The 20,893-nt window shown below is 36.7% G+C and overlaps 1 protein-coding gene across 32 annotated transcripts in view; it reads left to right on the top strand.

Moving 5' to 3' along the window:
* Window positions 1-20,893, top strand: part of NRCAM (neuronal cell adhesion molecule) — a 314,317-nt gene that overhangs the window by 281,277 nt on the left and 12,147 nt on the right. For 14 of the 32 annotated variants that reach the window (XM_063667720.1, XM_054494267.2, XM_063667718.1 and 11 more), the window contains 4 exons: window positions 6,242-6,367; window positions 7,566-7,718; window positions 14,134-14,265; window positions 15,080-15,158. In XM_063667720.1, the coding sequence (XP_063523790.1) occupies window positions 6,242-6,367; window positions 7,566-7,718; window positions 14,134-14,265; window positions 15,080-15,158 (490 nt within the window). Of the gene's footprint in view, window positions 1-6,241; window positions 6,368-7,565; window positions 7,719-14,133; window positions 14,266-15,079; window positions 15,159-18,146; window positions 18,203-20,893 lie in introns of those variants that run through there. The other 18 variants (XM_054494285.2, XM_054494283.2, XM_054494284.2 and 15 more) reach the window with 3 other exon arrangements.

Below are 20,893 nucleotides of genomic sequence, written 5' to 3'. Positions count from 1 at the left end.
TGGGAGAATGGTGCTTGAATAAGTTGTAATATGTCTTCCATTAGTGGCAATGCCAAAGATGCCCCAGTCTTTGACCCCTGGCTGCTGGTTGACCAGTCAGCTTTTTAGAGAGCAGTGGAGCACCTGCCACTGGGCACTGTTTTCACGTGGCATGCCCATGTACAGGGGTTTTCCTTGGCTTTCGCACATCAGGTGAGTATAAACAGGAATGAAGAAAAGGAAGACCAAGAGAAAAATGTGCTTTGCCCTATGTTATTCAACTCTTGTGAGCTTAGACTTGATAGATTTATTCTATTTGCTTAGAAATTTGCTTATATTCAGAGCTTTGGTAAATTACAAAATATCAATCAGATAGATTTTGGAGTTATTGAATAAGGACTATAGCCATTTTCAGTAATCTTAAGAGTCTTATATTTGTGTTTTTAGACTTGAAAGGACAAAGTTGTAAAAATTCAAAATTTCTATATCATAGAATGATGTAAACTTACTTCTATTTATTTGTATACTTCCTTCCTATGATAATTAGATATCAATTAAAATCATTAGTTGTTTTACAGTAATGTATTGCTTTATAACTTCAATTGGAGCATTTTGCTAAAAGCCTGACCTTGTTTCCTGTGCAGTGGACATGTCACTGTGGCTGTGCCTAGAGCTGATAGCAGAGAAATTGTGCTTCAGCAGGGCTGTCTGTGAAGCAAGTCTGAATTCTCAATGGACTTGTCACGTTAGAAGTAGATATGCACTCCACTGGAAAAACATCTGTTTTTAATAAATTAAAACTAAATTCTATATTTAAAGAGTTTTGGTTTTACCATTTGATGTTATTAATTTGAATTGTGAGCTACTTATGATTAGAGAGACAAGCAAAAATGGAGTGTCTGAAAGTTCATTAAGCCCCCAGTATTGAAATCTGTTGGATCTCAGATAAGAAAAGAATAGCGTTTAAACAAGGGAGAAAAAAGCTAACTCTGACCTTAATTTTAATATGTTTTATTTTAATAGTATAGCAGTAGTTAAGTATGGCTTACATAAGAGGATATTTTGCCAGTAAGACTTTAAACTGCTCAAGCATAATTTGTGATCCTGGGTTTTCCTTCCTTAAAAATACTTATTTTTTTCAATCTGAAAATGAATTCTATCCTCTTCTCTATTTCCCTTCTCCATGTGGAGTTTAACTGCTCTGTGACAGGAGAAAAATTAAAGTTCTCCACCATCCTTCCAAATTTTAATTTTTTAAGTGTATCTTTTAAATTTTTATTTAAATCAGGACAATAGGGAATAAATAAGAGATGAATAGAGAGGAAACATGTGATATCCTTAGCTATAGAAGCATCAATATGGCTGGGCGTGGTGGCTCACACCTGTAATCCCAACAGTTTGGGAGGCCGAGGCGGGCAGATCACCTGAGGTCAGGAGTTCAAGACCAGCCTGGCCAGCATGATGAACCCCATCTCCACTAAAAATACAAAAATTAGCTGGGTGTGTTGGTGGGCGCCTGTAATCCCAGCTACTCAGGAGACTGAGGCAGGAAAATTGTTTGAACTCAGGAGGTAGAGGTTGCAGTGAGCTGAGATTGCACCATTGCACTCCAGCCTGGGCAACAAGAGCAAAACTCCATCTCAAAAAAAAAAAAAAAAAAAAAATCAACATCTCATATGATTTTATTATGAATTAGGATTTCATGAAAAGCGGTTTTAATTCATTTCTGGTCAAAGAGGGGAAAAGAAATGCATCTGAGTTTACATTTTTAACTTTTCTTACAGATTTTAAGAGATGTTAATGAAACGTAAGTTTTCAAATGTATAATTACAAAAGGATTATAAACCTGAAGGAAAACCCAGGATAATTCAATTAACTATATGATGCCATACTAACCCTTCTTCTTACCATTCTCCTCAATATAATTAAATACTCAAGACCTTTGAGTCATTTATTTTTGTCCTTTTCTTTGTTGGATTAAAGCTCTCAATATTTGTATAGGAATTATAGTTGATTGACATATTTTTTCAATTTCTATGTCTCTTTAAATGAGGCTGGGTGTGGTGGCTCATGCCTGTAATCCCAGCACTTTGGGAGGCTGAGGCAGGCAGATCACTTGAGGTCAGGAATTCGAGACCAGCCTGGCCAACATGGTGAAACCCCATCTCTACTAAAAATACCAAAATTAGCCAGGCGTGGTGGTACACACCTGTAGTCCTAGCTACTCGGGAGGTGGAGGCAGGAGAATTGTTTTAACCCAGGAGGCAGAGGCTGCAGTGAGCTGGAGGCTGCACTGAGCCAAGATTGCGCACTGCACCCCAGCCTGGGCAACAGAACGAGACTCCATTTCATAAATAAATAAATAAATGATTTCAGCGTCTGGAATTCTAGGAAGTAGACTGTGAAGGCATGTATAGAAATGAACCAAAAATGTGCAAGCTCAAAAAGATTTATGTTCCCAGTATTGCTGATGATCCACAGTGCCATATCCATTGCATGTAATCTGGCACTCTGAGGACCAAGCATCAAAATACTTTTATAGGGTAATTAGTTGGAATACAGAAACAGGGATAAACTAACTGGTAAGGCAGGAATCTGCATTCTTGACCTAACTTGAGGCCTACTATGGTCAACCGATTAGGAGTGAGCAGAGAAGAGCATTGAGGATCAGCTAGTGGTGAATCCCTTCTGTGATCTGACTCTCACTACATTATTTTACTAGAGTAAAGAACCAGTAAATAAAAAATAAAATTCTTTTTTTGGCCTATATGAAAACAAAACAAGATATCTAGAAGCATAGAAGGTTCAATCAGTTCAACAGTGAATGTCTCTCTGGCACATAAAATGCACCCGCCTTTGTTTAAGAAGCTGTGTATAAAGACAGTAAGACAAACCCTGGCCTTGACATGCTTAAAATCTGGCAGGTAAGACCAACATATAGAAAGAGTAATAAATTGACGCTAAACTAGAAAGTGGAGCAAAATGTTATCTGAATATAGAGGTGTGAACCATTTATTTTGCCAAGCAGGATCAGGAAAAGCTTCACAAAGAAAATAATATTGAACTGGGCCTTGAAGCCCAGTTTTTGTTTTGTTTTATTTTTGGCAGATGAGTCAGGGAGTTGCAGTGTGTAAAGTCTTGGTAGAGGTCATAAGCACATGGGGTTTGAAAATATACTGGATGTCTGGGTTATACCAAGCGGTCCACTTAGGCTGACTTGTAGAGAGTGTGTGGAAAAGAGAAGACCCTGAGATGGGACCGGAACAGTGGGCGGGGCCAGATGGTAACTGCTCTGAATGGCCATGAATGCTTTGCTAAGGAATTTGTATTTACCTGTAGGCAGAGTTTTAAACAGAGAAGTGGCTAGATAAGAGTTGTAGTTTCAGCAGCTAAAATATAGGTAACTACACTGGCGGTATCTTCAGAGGAAGACTTACAGTTGGGAGAGGCACACCGGAAGCAGCCCATTGGGAAAGCCCAGAGAAAGGGGACACTAGAGCTCCCTTGTATGGTACAACATAGGTGCTCTGTGAGTGAGAAGGTGGATGAGTGGGGATTAAAAGGAAGGAGAGTTCAAATTATCTATGGTAAAAGTGGCTAAACAGCATGCCTTAGGAAATTGTGGTATCTTTTCTGGGTACCTTTAAGAATAAGCTAAATGCAAATTTCCAGTGTATAATACTTTATTATTAACTATAATTAGTAATATAATGCTGTACATTAGATCTCTAGAACTTGTTCATCTTATAACTGAAAGTTTGTACCCTTTGACCAACATCTCCCATTTCCCCAACCCCCACCCCACCCCAGCCCCTGGCAACTACTATTCTACACTCTTTCTCTAAGTATAACTTTTTTAGATTCCACATGTGAACCCCGAAAATCTGAGACAGGTTTCAGTTAATTTAGAAAGTTTATTTTGCCCAGGTTGAGAACATGTGCCCGTGACATACCCATAGCTCAGGAGATCCTGAAGACATGTGCCCAAGGTGGCCAGAGCACAGTTTGGTTTTATACACTTTAGGGAGATATGAGACATCAGTCAACACATGTGAGATGAACGTTGGTTTGGTCTGGAAAGGAGGGACAACTCAAAGCAGGGAGTTTCTAGGTCATAGGTAGGTGAGAGACAAACGGTTGCATTCTTTTTGAGTTTCTGATGAGCCTCTCTGAAGGAGGCAATCAGATACGCATTTATCTCAGTGAGCAGAGGGATGACTTTGAAAAGAATGGGAGGCAGGTTTGTCCTAAGCAGTTCCCAGATTGACTTTTCCCTTTAGCTTAGTGATTTTGGGGCCCAAAGATTTATTTTCCTTTCACACACATTTAAGTGAGATCACGCAATATTTGCCTTTCTGTGTCTGGATTATTTTACTTAGCATAGTATCCTCCGGGTTCATCCATGTTGTTGCAAATGGCAGGATTTCCCTTTTTTTAAAGTCAGAATAATATTCCATTGTGTAAATATATATATATATATATATATATGGTAATTTCTTTATCCATTCATCTGTCAATGGATATTTAGGTTGTTTTCATGTCTTGACTATTGTGAATAATGCTGCAGTGAACATAGGAGAGTCGATACTCGTAGAGATAATGATTTCATTTCAATAAAACTAGAAACAAAATAATAATAATAAACAGTTTAGAGAAGAAACTCTGAGAAGGGAGCACCCATAGAAACCAATGTAAAATATAAGAAGAAACTAAATGCTCTTCCGTTAGAAGTATTTTGCTCTTCTGTTAGTAAATGGTCTTGTGTTAGAAGTATTATGGTTCTGCCTTGAACATCTTCCATATTACTCCAAGATTAAATTCCTGTTTCAGTATTCCAAAATTTTTTAAGAAAATTAATGTTTTTCCTGGGTTGCCATCGATGTTTTACACGTGTGTGCAGATTTACTGTAATTGGTTGATCATATTCCTATTATTTTTTCCTGTAAGAAGAAAATCTCAGAAAACTAAAATTAATTAGGTCCACAGAAAGACTCTGCATAATTCAGTAATCAGTTTTGCCCTCTGCTGTTTCCCCATGCTTAGCACGAAGAGATACAAAATTTGCATGTGTTGTTGAATTGTATTTCAAAAGTCAAAAGCATTATTTAACTGCTTTAATATCTTTCTTTTCTTAATTCTAAGAAATGTAATTTTATTACATTTATTTGAACAAAGGTCTTTAGCTTCTACATTTTATAAACATATCTTAGAATATAATTTTAGTGTCTTGGTAAACCCATTGATGCTGTCTGATTGACTATCCTAGTAAATTTTATGTGAGATAATAAATTGATCTTCTTTTTTAACTACCCAAGTTAACACATCTGTAAATGTTTCATTTTTAGTTTAAGCTATTGAGGTAGGACTGATAAAATTGCCTGCCTCAGGTATTCAAATAACATTTTTTAATGACTTTAGATGTTGTCTTTACCCAGTAGCAAGCATGTAGCATCATCTGGTCTCCATAATTTGGATTTTTAAGAAGCTATTTAGGTTGCACTATGATTTTTCAGAAAATGAGTGTAACAAACAGTTAACAGGTAAGATGTCTTGTTCTCTAGGAAATGTTACATGAAATAGTTTTTACTCCTTTTATTTATTCTTTCTTAACTTCTGATAGAACACATCTGGAAATTCCTTTTGCAGCTTCTCTTCCAACATACCCTAACCATCCATCATTCTCTAAAGCAGGGGTTCCTTACCTGGGGTCCCTGAGTTCCCCAGTGATACTCAAAGAAGTCTGTTTTTTAAAACAGATCAAAAACGCTGTTCAAAGGGACATTCTCTGTCACACCAACACAGATTTTTTAAAGACCTGCATTGAGATGACAAATAGATTTGATAAGTAGTCACATAGTGTTGGGTTTTACCTTGGGGTCTCTGACATTCCATGACGACGTCTGTCCCTGGGATTGTTCAGCAATCCCCCTCTCCATCACACATTAGTAAATGAAGACGGTGACATTTCCCAGGACTGTATCTAATGGACAACAGTTAACATTGTTCAGAACCCATATAATAGAACTCACAAATTTTAATATTATGCGTCATTATTTCTGATTATTAATTTATTTCCTAGTGCTGAATTTAAGAAACAAAAACCTTTCTGTAATAAAAACAAAGCATGAGTGAACCCTAAATTTTAGCAGTAAATTCTATTTAATTCTATTTGCACAATTTCAGAGTATTTAAACTTATTTTATACTCGTGTGTATGGTGCTGCAATATGATTGTTTGTTTTATTTTTCTATTGTATGTTTAGTTCAAGCAGTAAATCCCAGGATCAGCAATCTTACTGCTGCAGCTGCTGAGACCTATGCCAATATCAGTTGGGAATATGAGGGACCAGAGCATGTGAACTTTTATGTTGAATATGGTGTAGCAGGCAGTAAGAAACAATTTCATTACCCGATTTTTAATTTGGGGGATGCATTTTAAAAGATTAAAAACATTCTTAAGAATTTACTATGGATCATCTTGAAAAATAACTTGATCCAATTAAATGAATGAGTTATCTAAAAAAATTATAGTGAACCATCAGCCTACCACATATTATATGCACAACTAGGAATTGCTTTTTTATGTTATTAATAACAGAGGGCATCTGTTCCATTACGTATGTTATTTTCATATCATAGTACTTAAAACTAGTTCTGTGCCCACAACACATAAACAAGAGTAAGAAGGAATAATTATATTTGCAAGTACAAGTAGGAAAGAAGAAATGGTTTTTTTTTTCCAAATCGGACCTTGAAGTAACAGAAATCAAACTGACTTGAAAGTATTCATTTTGCCCTAACTAGCCCAATAGAATTTTATAAGAAACTGCAGAAAATTAATACTTTGGGAGAGCATTCATTATGTTTTAACATTTGATGTATTCTCAAGTCAGGCAGTCTTCGTAGATACTGGCCACATCTACTGGGAGATGGGGCAGCTTTCACTTTCAGCAGTTTATGAAAAGCCAGTACCCCCCTCCTAAGTGCAGTGTGCTTACATAGAACATATGAGGTGGCCAATAAATTTGTGACAAAATGTTGAACAGAGTCCAACTTTCTGTTTAAGCCTTTATCATGCAAGTAAATATTTTTAGAAATGATCCCTTTAGAAAAACCAATACTTGGGAAAGGTTGAATCGATTAATTGGATATGTTGGAAGGCATTTAAGTTTACTAAAAGATTCATCTTGTGAATTGTAAAAAATAATTCTTCCCATAGTTCACTTAAGCTAATTAATGTATAACAGTTCTTTTGAGAAACATCTTTAGAGAAACTCAACAGTTTCATAAGGCAAGATGCAGATAAAGAACCTTCCTTTGTATTAAAGAGGAGAATTAATACAATGGGAATATATACAATTAATAAGCAAGCTAGATACCCAGTCTATTTTTCTTTGAGGATATTTTCTTGTAGGTCATTTTAATTGATTTGTTTGACATGACTACATTTATAATAATCTAAAATGGTAAACCTAAGCATCCTACATCTTGTCTTTAGCTTATAAATAATTTTCCTTTCTTGAAGCATTAAGTGACTTCTGGTCCCTTAAAATATTCAAATGTGTTGTTTTTGCAAAATTTCCATAGGCAAAGAAGAATGGAGAAAAGAAATTGTAAATGGTTCTCGGAGCTTCTTTGGGTTAAAGGGTCTAATGCCAGGAACAGCATACAAAGTTCGAGTTGGTGCTGTGGGGGACTCTGGTTTTGTGAGTTCAGAGGATGTGTTTGAGACAGGCCCAGGTGAGGCGCACACCACACCTGTTCTGGCTCCCGCTCAGAGGTGGAGGCCGCCAGGTGCTCCAGCTGGAGATGGGGGCTGGTGGAGCTGTGTTATGGGTAGGGCATGGATGTCTTTCTATGGGGCCCTGTTGGGTTGGGAGTTTTGGTTTTTGTCTTTGGTTCTTTATATCAAATGAATTACGGAATTTAGCAAATCATCTAGCCACATTATTACCAAAAACCGTCAGAAAAAATAGACTTAAATATAATTTTAACTTATATTATTTAAAGAATTCAATTGTTCATATCACATGTATAAACTTTCCCTCAGTGTTAAACTGAAATTTTTAAAGTGCTTTTGAAGATTAAAGAACTTACAAGAAAGTCACAATTCTGGCCGGGCACGGTAGCTCACGCCTGTAATCCTAGCACTTAGGGAGGCCGAGGCAGGCGGATCAGCTGAGGTCAGGAGTTCGAGACCAGCCTGGCCAACATGATGAAACCCCGTCTCTACTAAAAATACAAAAATTAGCTGGGCGTGGTGGTGGGCGCCTGTAATCCCAGCTACTCAGGAGGCTGAGGCAGGAGAATCGCTTGAACCCAGGAGGCAGAGGTTGCGGTGAGCCAGGATTGCACCATTGCACTCCAGCCTGGGCGACAGAGTAAGACTCTGTCTCAAAAAAAAAAAAAAGAAAAGAAAGTCACAATTCTTGATTTCAAAATGGCCTACAACCCAGCAGAACCCTGCAGTCAGCTTAGACAACTGATACAGATATTATTACATTTGTATGGAACAAGAACTTGTACAATGCATATGCTACATTTTTTATCACACCAAATTTTACTGCCTGTATATATTTACTTATGTGAATATTAACAAAATATACAAGTAAAAAGTGAAGTTTCTAAAATAAAGAAAAATGTTCATGTGAAATGCAAGAACATTGGTATTTGCTCACTAGATGGAGAACAATCCCTGCTTACTTAGATTTCAACAAGAGTTGTTTGTGGTACATGTTCACTCTGTAGTTCATACCCCCATGTTATTTTCAGTCACTCCATGCATTCTTAAAGAAATGTGCATATCCTGTAGAATACATTACACAATGTATTTTTTGTGACTTTCATTAACAAAGCATTATGATTTTTAAAGTCAGTTTTTACAGTTTAAAAAAATATAAATCATAAGTGGTTTTTAAAAAGAAACCAACAACAATAATGTATTAAACTATATTTTAAAGATATTCATTTGCTAAAATCATAATGTTTTAAGAAAACCACACATTTTATTCTGTTCTTTGTATTTCATATCCATTTACGTACCTAGTTCTAGGAAACCAGTGTGTTAAGCTTAAAAGGGGAATATCTAATCAATTCGTAGCTAGTTTACAAGGTTTTTGTTTGTTATTGATAACTTTTATTTTCAAAATACTAAAAGTTCAAGTAGATATTATCTTCATATATAGCTGGAATGCTAATAATAGTAATGGGACTAGCATTTAGTCAGCTCTCCTATACAGCAGGAAGTGGTTTTCTCACTCAGTCCTTACAACAATCCTATGATGTAGGCACCATTATTACTCCACTTACCCCTCAAGTCAGAGAGGTGGAGTACCTGCCAGGTCACCCAGTAGGAACGTGATAGAGCTGGGATTAGAAGCTTGTCCTTCCATCTCCAGAAGAAAGGCCTCACTATACCCCCACTGCAGGGTCACAAAGATCCAAGGAGGACAGGCTGTCTCAGAAAGGGCAGCTTCAGTCAACACTTGGTATATCCAATCAGTGATTCTGGACCACTGCAGGCTGCACGTGGTTACTGGTTCTGGATTATTTATGAAGAATCTACTATGTATAAAAATGACCTGTTGTTAAAATTGTTAGAAATGTTTAGGAAAGGAAAAAGTGACTTTATCCAAAGTTAGATTCACCCTCAAAATCAAGTTGTAGCATTTTTTGTCCTTTTATAGGACAAAAGACAACTCCTTTAGAAAATTATTTTTCACTCAGCAGTGTAATGCCTACAGTTCCGGCAGCAACTGCCAGATAGTTCGAGGTGAGGAATCGTGATAGGTGGGCCTTCTTGTGTGCCAGCGATGGAGAGACAGGACAAGGTCACAACCAGTTCTTGTCACTTTTTACATATAAATGTATTAAAAAGAACAAATATTGATTCAACTCTAGTGACCTTAGTTAACACATCACCTGTAAGAGCAAATGCTGCCAGCATTCTAGAATGCCTCAGTTTACCATTATGCTGCCTCCCTTTTCCCAGTTCACAATGCTTCATCCTTTGGGGCTGCTGGGTTAACTCCAGTGTGAAAGCACCGTCTTCCACTGCTCCTGCTCCTGCTCCTCCTCTCCTCTCCTCTCCTCTCCTCTCCTCCCACTGGGTTCCGCGGTGTAAGGATGTCAATATTTGGCATGAAAGCATATCATTGGCTAATTTTTAAACTCTGTATTCATGATCTACCTCTCTTTCTCTGATTTCTGCTAATTTTAGGACCCTAGACTCAACTTTATCTACAGTTGTTTCATGAATCTTCCTACCATTACACCATCTCTCCCTTTTATAGCCTGGATTTTTAAGGTATATTTCTTAATTTTTTTCCTATGGCACAAACTGAAAAACAAACGAGATAGGCGGTGTCCTGATGCTGCACTTCTTCCCAATACTACTGGTATGACCTTTCATTACCGCCACCCCACCTGGTATGACCTTTCATTACCGCTACCCTACCTTGTATGACCTCTCATTACCGCCACCCCACCTGGTATGACTTCTCACTACCCCACCCCACCGGGTATGACCTTTCATTACCGCTACCCCACCTGGTATGACCTCTCACTACCCCACCCCACCTGGTATGACCTTTCATTATCGCCACCCCACCTGGTATGACCTCTCACTACCCCACCCCACCTGGTGTGACCTTTCATTATCGCCACCCCACCTGGTATGACTTCTCACTACCCCACCCCACCGGGTATGACCTTTCATTACCGCTACCCCACCTGGTATGACTTCTCACTACCCCACCCCACCTGGTATGACCTTTCATTATCGCCACCCCACCTGGTATGACTTCTCACTACCCCACCCCACCTGGTGTGACCTTTCATTATCGCCACCCCACCTGGTATGACTGCTTATTAGCGCCATTCCCTGCCCCCGTTTGACCTCTCTTTAGTGCCACCCCATCTGGTCTGACCAGATGTGACCTCTCATTAACGCCATCCACCTCCTCCCCTTCATCTTTTACCTCTGTCCCTCAATTACCCAGTCTTTCTTATCATCACAAAGGATTTAAAACAGATTTGTTTTCACGAGGCCCAACAGCTTTTTTGTCAGTTGTCTCCAAACTTTGGTTAAGGTCACATTTTGCTCTTCCTAAACACATCTAAGCATTTGATGTCTAAGCATTTGAACAGGACATCTTCATCCATAGTGCATTCTTCATAAATAGTAGAGAACAAATAACCATTTCCCTCACCCTGTCTCTCTTCTATGTTGATTCTATGGTTCTGAGGACTCAAGAGCGTTTTCCTCAGAGACCTCCTACCACAGAGCACAGATATCCATGACAGCAAGCAACGCCAGAGCAGAAGACTGTTGTAAAGCTGACTTCCAGAAAACAAAGCAAATCTCATTCTCCTGCCATATTTTCTATTTTCATGTTCTTTATATGTGTTTAATTTATCATTTTGTGGATTACTCAAATAATACGTGAATATAATTTTATTGTTAAAAAAAAAATCAAGTAATGAAGATTCTCTTTTACTCCGCTACCCAGCCCTTCAATGGGTGATATCCACCCATTGAAACTGATTCTAGAAGGAAAACCCCCATAGGTTTAATTCTCTCTCTGTGGGGTGTATGTGTGTGTATGCATGTGTGTGTGTGTGTGTGTGTGTGTGTGTGTGTGATGCATGATCGTGGTTACGGCTTGGATTTGTATGTCCCAGATGATTTTAGATTGTCCTGAAAAGGCTTCAAGCCTCTTTTAATCATTCTGGAATTTAAATCTTTTCTTTTATGGATGGAAAGTCAATAGAAGTTTTTATTCCATTTACACAGTTTCTGTTTTATATCAATTTCTAGTGTACTTGTGTGTGTGTGAATGTGACTGTGTGTGCACACATGCACCTATTACCATATTGTGTCTGCCTATTTTAAATAATAGGGCAGTGAAATATTCAATACTTTTTTTCTTTAGACATAGAGGCAGAAATTCAAAGTCGGTGAATGTGGATGTTTGTGTACCACCCATCAAACATCTATCCAGTTTTTCCATGGTTGCATAGCAGCAAAGTGCTAGTCAGTAGTTCAATTCTGGCAGTCACCATCCTTGTAGAACAATATCTCTGATAGTACCTGAGTATCTCGTTTTTCCCTTTTAGTTGCATTTAATTAGATGAAAAATGTAAATGCTGAATGTATTTATGACAAGGCTGTAAATCAGCACACTGAAAACAAGAACTATAGTCAAATGCTTAAGAGACTTAATGCCATTTGGTTTTTGGTTCAGTTTTGAAGAAAAAGCACAGACCAGGCATCAATTGAAAGAAATATGTTGCCAAAGAGGATGTAATGATGGACTTTTAATACCTTTTTGCCTGTCTCAGAATAGGAAGTGCCTATAGCATTTTATTCTTTAACTTAAGACTTTTGCAGATTTGGTATCTGGATTGTTTTTAGGAATGCATTACAGCAGTATAATATAATGGCTAGTAGCATATTTTCTGGAGTCAGTCAGACACAGGTTGCTCCAACTCTTGGGCAAGTTCTTAATCTTCTCTGGGCGTGGATTTATTTCTGATGCCTACCTCAGAGAATTGTTGTAAAGATTAAACGAGATATGCCTTCAGCACAGTGCCTAGCCTATGGTAAGGGTCCAAAACTGTTAGCCATCAGTGTTATTACCATTGTCCTCATCTTCATCATCATGACTATGGTATGTATATGGAAAGGGGAAACTACCTAAACTGGTGCTTTACTTGTGTGTGGCTATGATACAGCTCAAAACTTCTCTAACTAATGAGGCACGAGGGCCTATTGGGAAAAGGCTACCAGCCTTTGACTTGTATTTCAAATAAGGTATTTTTGCTTCTCATTTTATTTCTTCTACATATGTCCATATTTTTTTTTAACCTTCCTCTTCACACTTGATTTTTAGCATTTCCTTTTTCTCCCTAAACTTTGTATGGAGAAAAAGAGGCAATGAGATGCTATTTTTGCAACATTAGCAGAACCTGGGATATGCGTAGTCATGTTTATTTCTGCATCCAGAGATCACACACACACCTAACTCAACTGTGTAAAATATATTCGGAAGAAAATTAGTCAAATTAAAAGCATGATATAAGCATGCTTATGGAGTCAAAAGAAGAAAATGTTTTATCTTGATTATGGTCAAAAGAGAGAAAATAAAGGTCTTTTAAAAAAGAATTTATACTAGTTAATTAAGCAAATCTGCATGGGCATGTCTGAATAGCCATTGATGCTGCACTTTTTCCCATAAGATTGATACTTTAAAATAATACCCGAAATGCTAATTATTCTGTGGTTTTCTTAGAAATTTTGCATATTATGACTGATGGAATAAGGGGTTTCACATTTATTAAACAGAATAGATGCAAACTGAAAGGATATGTATACACGTAAGTGAGTACTTTCTTTTCAAACTGGTCACTTAGGCAAATAATGATTTCACTGACTGAGAGATATTCCAGTCTTTTGAATGGATCCTTAGCAATAACAAATATTGATTCTTTGAGGGTGGATTTGGTTTTTCAGAAACTCCACTCAGAACCAACTCTCGTGAATGAGATGAATAACAAATCTAAGTAATATTTTGGGTGCAAATTGAGATGTTATATAAAACAATACAGCTGTTTTCCTGATCTGGAAAGGTTTCTTGTGTGGACCGTTTTCTTTTTTAACAGATTTCTAAAAAATATTGAAAATGGCAACAGCCTTGCAAGGACAGTTTAGCCTCTAAAAGCATTTCCTTTGAAGAGAAAATACTCAATTAGATGTATACATTCTGTTCTGTTTAAAACTCAGTTTTATATTTTTCTCATTGTACTTAATGTAAAATGTATCCTGTTAACAGTGAATACTTTAATTGGTTTGGGAATTTGTTTTTATTGAGAATATATAGTGAAAATAACTGTGAACACGGTGTTCACCAGGGGTTGTTAGCATTTAATGTTATAACTATTCAGATTTCTCTATTTGAATTTTTTAATGAATGAAGATTTTTCAAAGTTAATTATTTATATAATTCCTAATTAATAATTGACAGATCCTAATTTGGGGCCACATGTAAAATATATGAAAGCTCACATAATGTGGTAATTTTTTACTCTGAGAGACTGCAGCAGTTTCCATCTCCCCTTAACCTTTTGCCACCAACACTGTTGATTTGTTTTCCAGCGATGGCAAGCCGGCAGGTGGATATTGCAACTCAGGGCTGGTTCATTGGTCTAATGTGTGCTGTCGCTCTCCTTATCTTAATTTTGCTGATTGTTTGCTTCATTAGAAGAAACAAGGGTGGTAAATATCCAGGTAAGAAAGAAAGATTAAAATTGCTTTATAATGCTACATAATAATCCATTAAACTAAAAAAATCATGGGGGAAATCATGTAGATTGTAATATTTTGTCTTCCCAGAGCCATGAGTTTGGACATTCTCTTCAAATGACTTTTGATCCCTTTTTTAATAATGGCAATCTAAACATTGTCAATGATCATAAGGCATTTGGAGGAGTAAATCAGTCAGTTCTCTGAAAACATTCGTGAGCCTACTTTCTTAGACTCCACATAAGTTATGGATGCTGAAGTAACACCTAAAACCAACTGGCAAGGAGAGAGTTGCAGGGAAGGTTCATGGAGTTTTTCAAAGGAAGTAATGCATGAACTAAGTCTTCATATTGTGATGGGTAACATTGCTTTCCCTATAAGGTAATGGTTTATTCAATTTAGTGGGCCCATTAAATTTATATTTTCTTTACCTGACCATTTTCCCTTCAGTGACAAGAAAAAAAAATCTGTGAAAGAATAGGCTTACAAAAACAATTTGCAACCATTAATATAGTTAATAAATAGATGGGTAAAATAGGGGGAAATCTTAGAAACTTAAAAATTATCAGGTGAGAGACTAGTCAACTTTATGTGTTAAAAAATGTACATTCTATTGGGTTGCCTCAAAAATAACTAAAACACCAAAATATATGCATGGCCACAATATATATGGTTATATGACATCTACTTGTGTATGGAATTATTTTTCACTGCTGTATATCTCAAAGAATGCTCTCATGGACTTTGAATAAGAAAGAACAGGATCAACAGATAATAATATCATTTTGGCAATTTTTAGTTAAAGAAAAGGAAGATGCCCATGCTGACCCTGAAATCCAGCCTATGAAGGAAGATGATGGGACGTTTGGAGAATACAGGTGAGCCCCTGCTTCTCTGCTCTTCATCTTCTCTGCGCACATGAACACAGTCCCGAGAATAGAACTCGGCCAGATTATGTTCTGCCTGGCATCTCATATTTTCCTCAAATATAAGTTTAGGGATACTTCCATGTCTCAATGTATACATGTCCCTCATGATCAAACATTTTCATTTTTCATTAAAAAACTAAATTTTGATTTTAGTCATAATTTTGGAGGTAGAATGTCTCCTACTTTCTCATATTTTCCATGGGCCCATGCTGTATTGATCAATCTAGCCAAGCCAGTGTGCTACTGTGAGCATTAAAACAACAAAAAAGACCCTCCAGCACCTGCATTGTAAAGAAAACTATACTTGTCATCTTCTAAACATGCTGTAATAAACCAGTGTGAACACACTTTTTCATCTAGAATTTGAAGCTAGTTTTCCTAAACAATACCCATACCAGTGCCCTTTAATCATGAAATGGTGACTAGATTGTTTTAGAAGCTGTTAATTATTAAGAAATGTCATAGCCCTCTAGGCAATGTGTTACTCACAGAACTTTGATAATACATTCTTGGCTTGGCTCCATCATTAAGGGAAAATGTTAATATAACCTGTGTGCTAAATTTTTAAAACATCTTCTCTTTAAACAAAGATAAATCTTTTCAAGAGATGGAAAAGATTTTATATTTGTTTAAAAACAGAAACAAAATATGTATTTATTTAAATAAAATGTGGGGATTCTGTTATTCTAAAAGTATACCTTTTTAAAATACCTTTTGTACCTTGTTTTTTTCTTTTTAGAAGCCCCTTGCTTATATAAGATACCTTTTAAATATGCATTAAGCCCATTTTGAGACATTGTTTGCAAGATGAAGAGGCTTTTAGGTGAAATAAAATATTTCACTATTGGGATTACCAGGCAACATTTGTAGAGAAGATATTTATGTTAAGTTTTACCTGTCTCTAGAGCTCATTTTTGGTTTTTCCATGTCACTATCATGTCAATATCATAGAATTTCATGTGACATAATGCTAAGGATGAAAAATGTAGAACTGATTGAGAAAAAGGCATATATTTTCAATAAAATCATTTTCATATCATTTTCCAGGCAGATACCTGTGTTTTTCCTTTATTATCTCAGCCCCTAAGTTTTTATATTCTGATCTCTTAAAGAGAGATAACTATGGTTTCAAAAAGTTCTCAGAATTTCTGTATCTCATGGTACAGAAAAATGCATAGTGAGGGTTGTCTTGATGTCAGAAGTTGGTTCTGGAGCTGAAGGTGTATGAAAACCTCATGCAGCGTCCACACCCAGATCACCCAAGAGGGTTTTGTAACACATTAGAGCAGCCTACAGAAGCCCATAGCCTAGGGCATCTGGATGAGTAGAACTTCGCTGAAATAATTCACCCTTCTACATGTTTCTCCTGTAAAGCAGGTAAGCTGACAATTACTAAATAACTTCTTATTTCTAAGAGTTCTTGTGGCTATAATTATCTGCAGGATATGCATACCACTCCCTTATGTATTGTGATGAAGCAAAATCTTTAATGTGACCTGAAAAAAAATGTATTTGCATGAATTGGAAATAAACCATTGTCCTTCATACGTTTACCACATGGTGATGGGTTCCTATTCTACATTATTATGCCTCAGTGAATCTGGCAATGTACTGCTAACCACCTGGGTCTCAAACATCAGCTTGCTCTTACAGCGATGTGAAACCATGATCTGAAGTCATGTGACTTTCCCAGATAACTGCTGCCTACTCCATTAAAACTTGACTAAAATCAAGGTTGATATTTGGGTGATGGTATACTAGAAGCCCAAACCCCACCTCTATACAAAGTATCCATGTAACAAACTTGCACATGTACCCACTAGATCTATTTTAAAAAATGGAGGTTGAATTTTATGAACTAGCTTGGAATTAAAAGACTGTTAGTTTTACTTTCAACTCAGCCATTGCCTGTGATTCATAGTTCTATGATTTCTGTTTCCTTCTATGAGCCATCTACTAACAACTTTAATAGAATTTTGTGTCTGGAGCAGTATGTGGCAAGTATTTGGTTACTGGCCTCATAATCACTGTGTTTACATCTATTTGGTCATATTTCTTTGTCTTAGTGTTAATTTATATGTGCTATGTTGGTAAAGTGTTTTCAAATAGCTGTCTTTAGGCCTTAGTTTCTCAGGAAAGAAAGACTTTTCATTTGGGCTTATTGAGTGCAAACCCAATTGACACGAAGACAAAAACACTTATACACTTGTCATACATATAATGACATAAATTTGGGAGCTGCCAAGGGAAATAAGGTTCTGATGGGTGTCTTCAACTTGAAACATAACTCAATGATGTGATTTTTTCAATGAAACTAAAAGTTCATAAGGACAATCCCACAAGCAAAATCACTTCCCCAAAATTCCAACCACATGTTTTACTTTGATTTACAAAGATAGGGCTTTGTCCTTTGATTTCCTGACACTACTTCAGAATGTTTTCCCTTTGGTTTATTTTCTATTTAAAGAAACCCAAAAAATGTTTATTAGCTTAGAGGCTGTAATTAATGAAAACAGTTCCAACTGTTTATTAACAGAATCTTTTATTTTTAATACATTTAAGTGTCATTCACTTCCTGAGATCACCAGGGTCCTGTCTCTGCTTTGCACTTTCTGGAAGTTTTGAGCTCTGTATTATTTATTGATTCTTATTCTCTTTCATTCCAAAAATAAATTATTATGCTGACCAGACACACAAAATTAGGACTATTGCCTAAGTGTAAATTAATTCCATTTCTGATTTGCTTATTCTCCAGTCTGATGATGAAACCGTTTCTACATGGCTGGCTCTAAGCCAGATGATATTTCATAGTGCAAAGAGGGATAGAACCTAATGTGATTATATGCTATAACCCTGTGCCCTTACTCTGACACCCACCCCCAAGCAGTTACCCTCTGTTGGAAGCCTGCAGCTTTCTTTGTTTTTTTAATTATACAGACAGTAGGATCTGCATCCTTACTAGCGTATAGAAAAATCAGAGAAACAATGCAACCAACAGTGTAAGTATTTTTTTATTCTTTAGATCCATTTTCCTTAAAACCAGAATAAACCTAGGTCATAAACCATATGCCCATGTTACTTGAACTCATAACTTACTACATAATTGGTGGCTCTTGCCACATGAATCTTGTCATTTATGTGAACATGGGCTTGTGGCAAGCATGCTAACCCATGCTCATAAGGCTTGAATGATGCCAAGATGTGTCACATTCATTATATACATCAGAGTTATTTTGCTCACAAATGTGAACTGGCTTGTGAGTGGAATAAAAATGGACTTGTAGAGAGTGGGTGGGAAACAGTATTTGGGTCATGAATATTACTTGAGCTGCAATGTGGTTTGCCCATGGGAGGGTGGTAACAACAGGAAAATCGGACAGAATTATCACAGATTTACCTGCTGTTGGCGAATTTTACTCAGTAGGATTTAACAGATGTGCACACTTCTGAACAAAGTGCTGTTGAAAAACAATTTGAACTCCCTAAAAATTTATTCTTAGGGAAAGAGAAAGGAAAGGATATATTCCAATGCTTTGTCTGCCATCATAAAACTAAGAGGGAATGAAATGTTTTATGTTAGAATTTTTTTAAAAAATTTCTAAATGCCCACTGTCTCCTCTATTATTTTACAGTGAACTCACTCTGCCAGTATTTCTGAGTGCCTACTATATGCCAGGCCTTGGGAATATTCAAACCAATAGAATTTGGTCCCACACAGGGAGTTTATAGCCTAGTGATGGTTGCAGGGAAGTAAAAGAACAATGACCAGAGTGGGAAAAGTGCTATGAAAGAGATATAACTAAGGTACCAAGGGAACAGAAGCAGGAAGGTAAAGCCAGGTGGGCAGCATGGAAGCAGGATGGTACAGGGAGTCTTCCCAGGGGAAGTCATGCAGTTTTAGCATTGTGATAGGAACATTTCTTTCCACTGCACAATGATCCTGATTCATGAATCTAAGTATCAAGAATATACTTGATATTGTATCAATACTTGTATACTGGATACTTTGTGTGTATATATATATATATATATATATATATATATATATATATATATGCCAGCACTGTGGGTATGATTTATATAATATATATATATATTATTTTGCAATCCATTCAACCTTTGACATCCAAAACTAATAATTAATGTCTGATATGCACCATCCTTAAACTTTCTCATTAAAATGTGAATGAATTTTTACCTGTTTTGTAAAGCTTTGAATACTACTGCTGCCTACTCCATTAAAACTTGATTAAAATCAAGGTCTGCTAAATATATATATATATATATACACACACACATATATATATATATATGACTTTTAAATCATCTTCTATGACTTCTTCATTCATCTCATTTGGGAAACTCTCCTTTCATATTTAAACTTGACATGGCAACTTCACTGAATACAATGTCAAAAAGTTTATTTACTATTTCATTACAAAATTCATCTTGGAATTGAAAAAGGCAAGTCCTCATACTGTGCTTCACATAGAGTCATAACCACTCACTACACCTGGAAAGTTCTGCGTGTGTGTTGCATAAGGTATTTCTTAGGAAAAAAAAAAATCTCTCTGAAGTAGGGACCTGGAGTGGAGAGAAGAGATGTGATGGGAGATGGACATGTATGCTTGTTGAACACAAACCCAGCACTGTGTGTATGACTTATATAATTTTTCCTCATTTAACCAGATTCTAATTATTGAAGTATGATATTATATCACACCACTTATTAAAGACTGGTCTTCAAAAGATCTCACTGTCTTTGAATGGCTTTTCCTGGAAAGACTCTGTTGGAGGAGGGAGAATCCCACTTCCTTCTCTTCTTTCAAGCACAGCCTGTGTTGCTGTTGATTCTCTCCTCCACCACAGCCATTAAGCTGGCATGAATGAATGTTTTGGGGGAGCCCCTTCTTGGCTGGTCATTAATCATAACTGTTATGATTTTGTACGTAAAAACCCACATGAATCAACAAGCAAATATTACAGTAGGAGAGTTTAGTAATGTTCCTCGACACAAAATTAACATAAAAGTCTTATATTTCTATGTATCAGCAAGCAATTGGAAAATAAGACTTTAAAACTTATTCCAGTTATTTTTCTTTTTTTGTGTGTGTGTTTCAAGGAAAAGTAATTTATTTATTTATTTTTATTTTATTATTATTATACTTTAAGTTTTAGGGTACATGTGCACAATGTGCAGGTTAGTTACATATGTATACATGTGCCACGCTGGTGTGCTGCACCCATTAACTCGTCATTTAGCATTAGGTATATCTCCTAATGCTATCCCTCCCCCCTCCCCCACCCCAAAACAGTCCCCAAAGTGTGATGTTCCCCTTCCTGTATCCATGTGTTCTCATTGTTCAATTCCCACCTATGAGTGAGAACATGCGGTGTTTGGTTTTTTGTCCTTGCGATAGTTTACTGAGAATGATGATTTCCAATTTCATCCATGTCCCTACAAAGGACATGAACTCATCATTTTTTATGGCTGCATAGTATTCCATGGTGTATATGGGCCTCGTTTTCTTAATCCAGTCTATTGTTGTTGGACATTTGGGTTGGTTCCAAGTCTTTGCTATTGTGAATAGTGCCGCAATAAACATACGTGTGCATGTGTCTTTATAGCAGCATGATGTATAGTCCTTTGGGTATATACCCAGTAATGGGATGGCTGGGTCCAA

The sequence above is a fragment of the Pongo pygmaeus genome, chromosome 6 (genome assembly GCF_028885625.2).
Source record: "Pongo pygmaeus isolate AG05252 chromosome 6, NHGRI_mPonPyg2-v2.0_pri, whole genome shotgun sequence".
NCBI lineage: Eukaryota > Metazoa > Chordata > Mammalia > Primates > Hominidae > Pongo > Pongo pygmaeus.
Note: the sequence above shows the minus strand (reverse complement) of the source record. Positions and strands in the feature narration are given on the sequence as shown.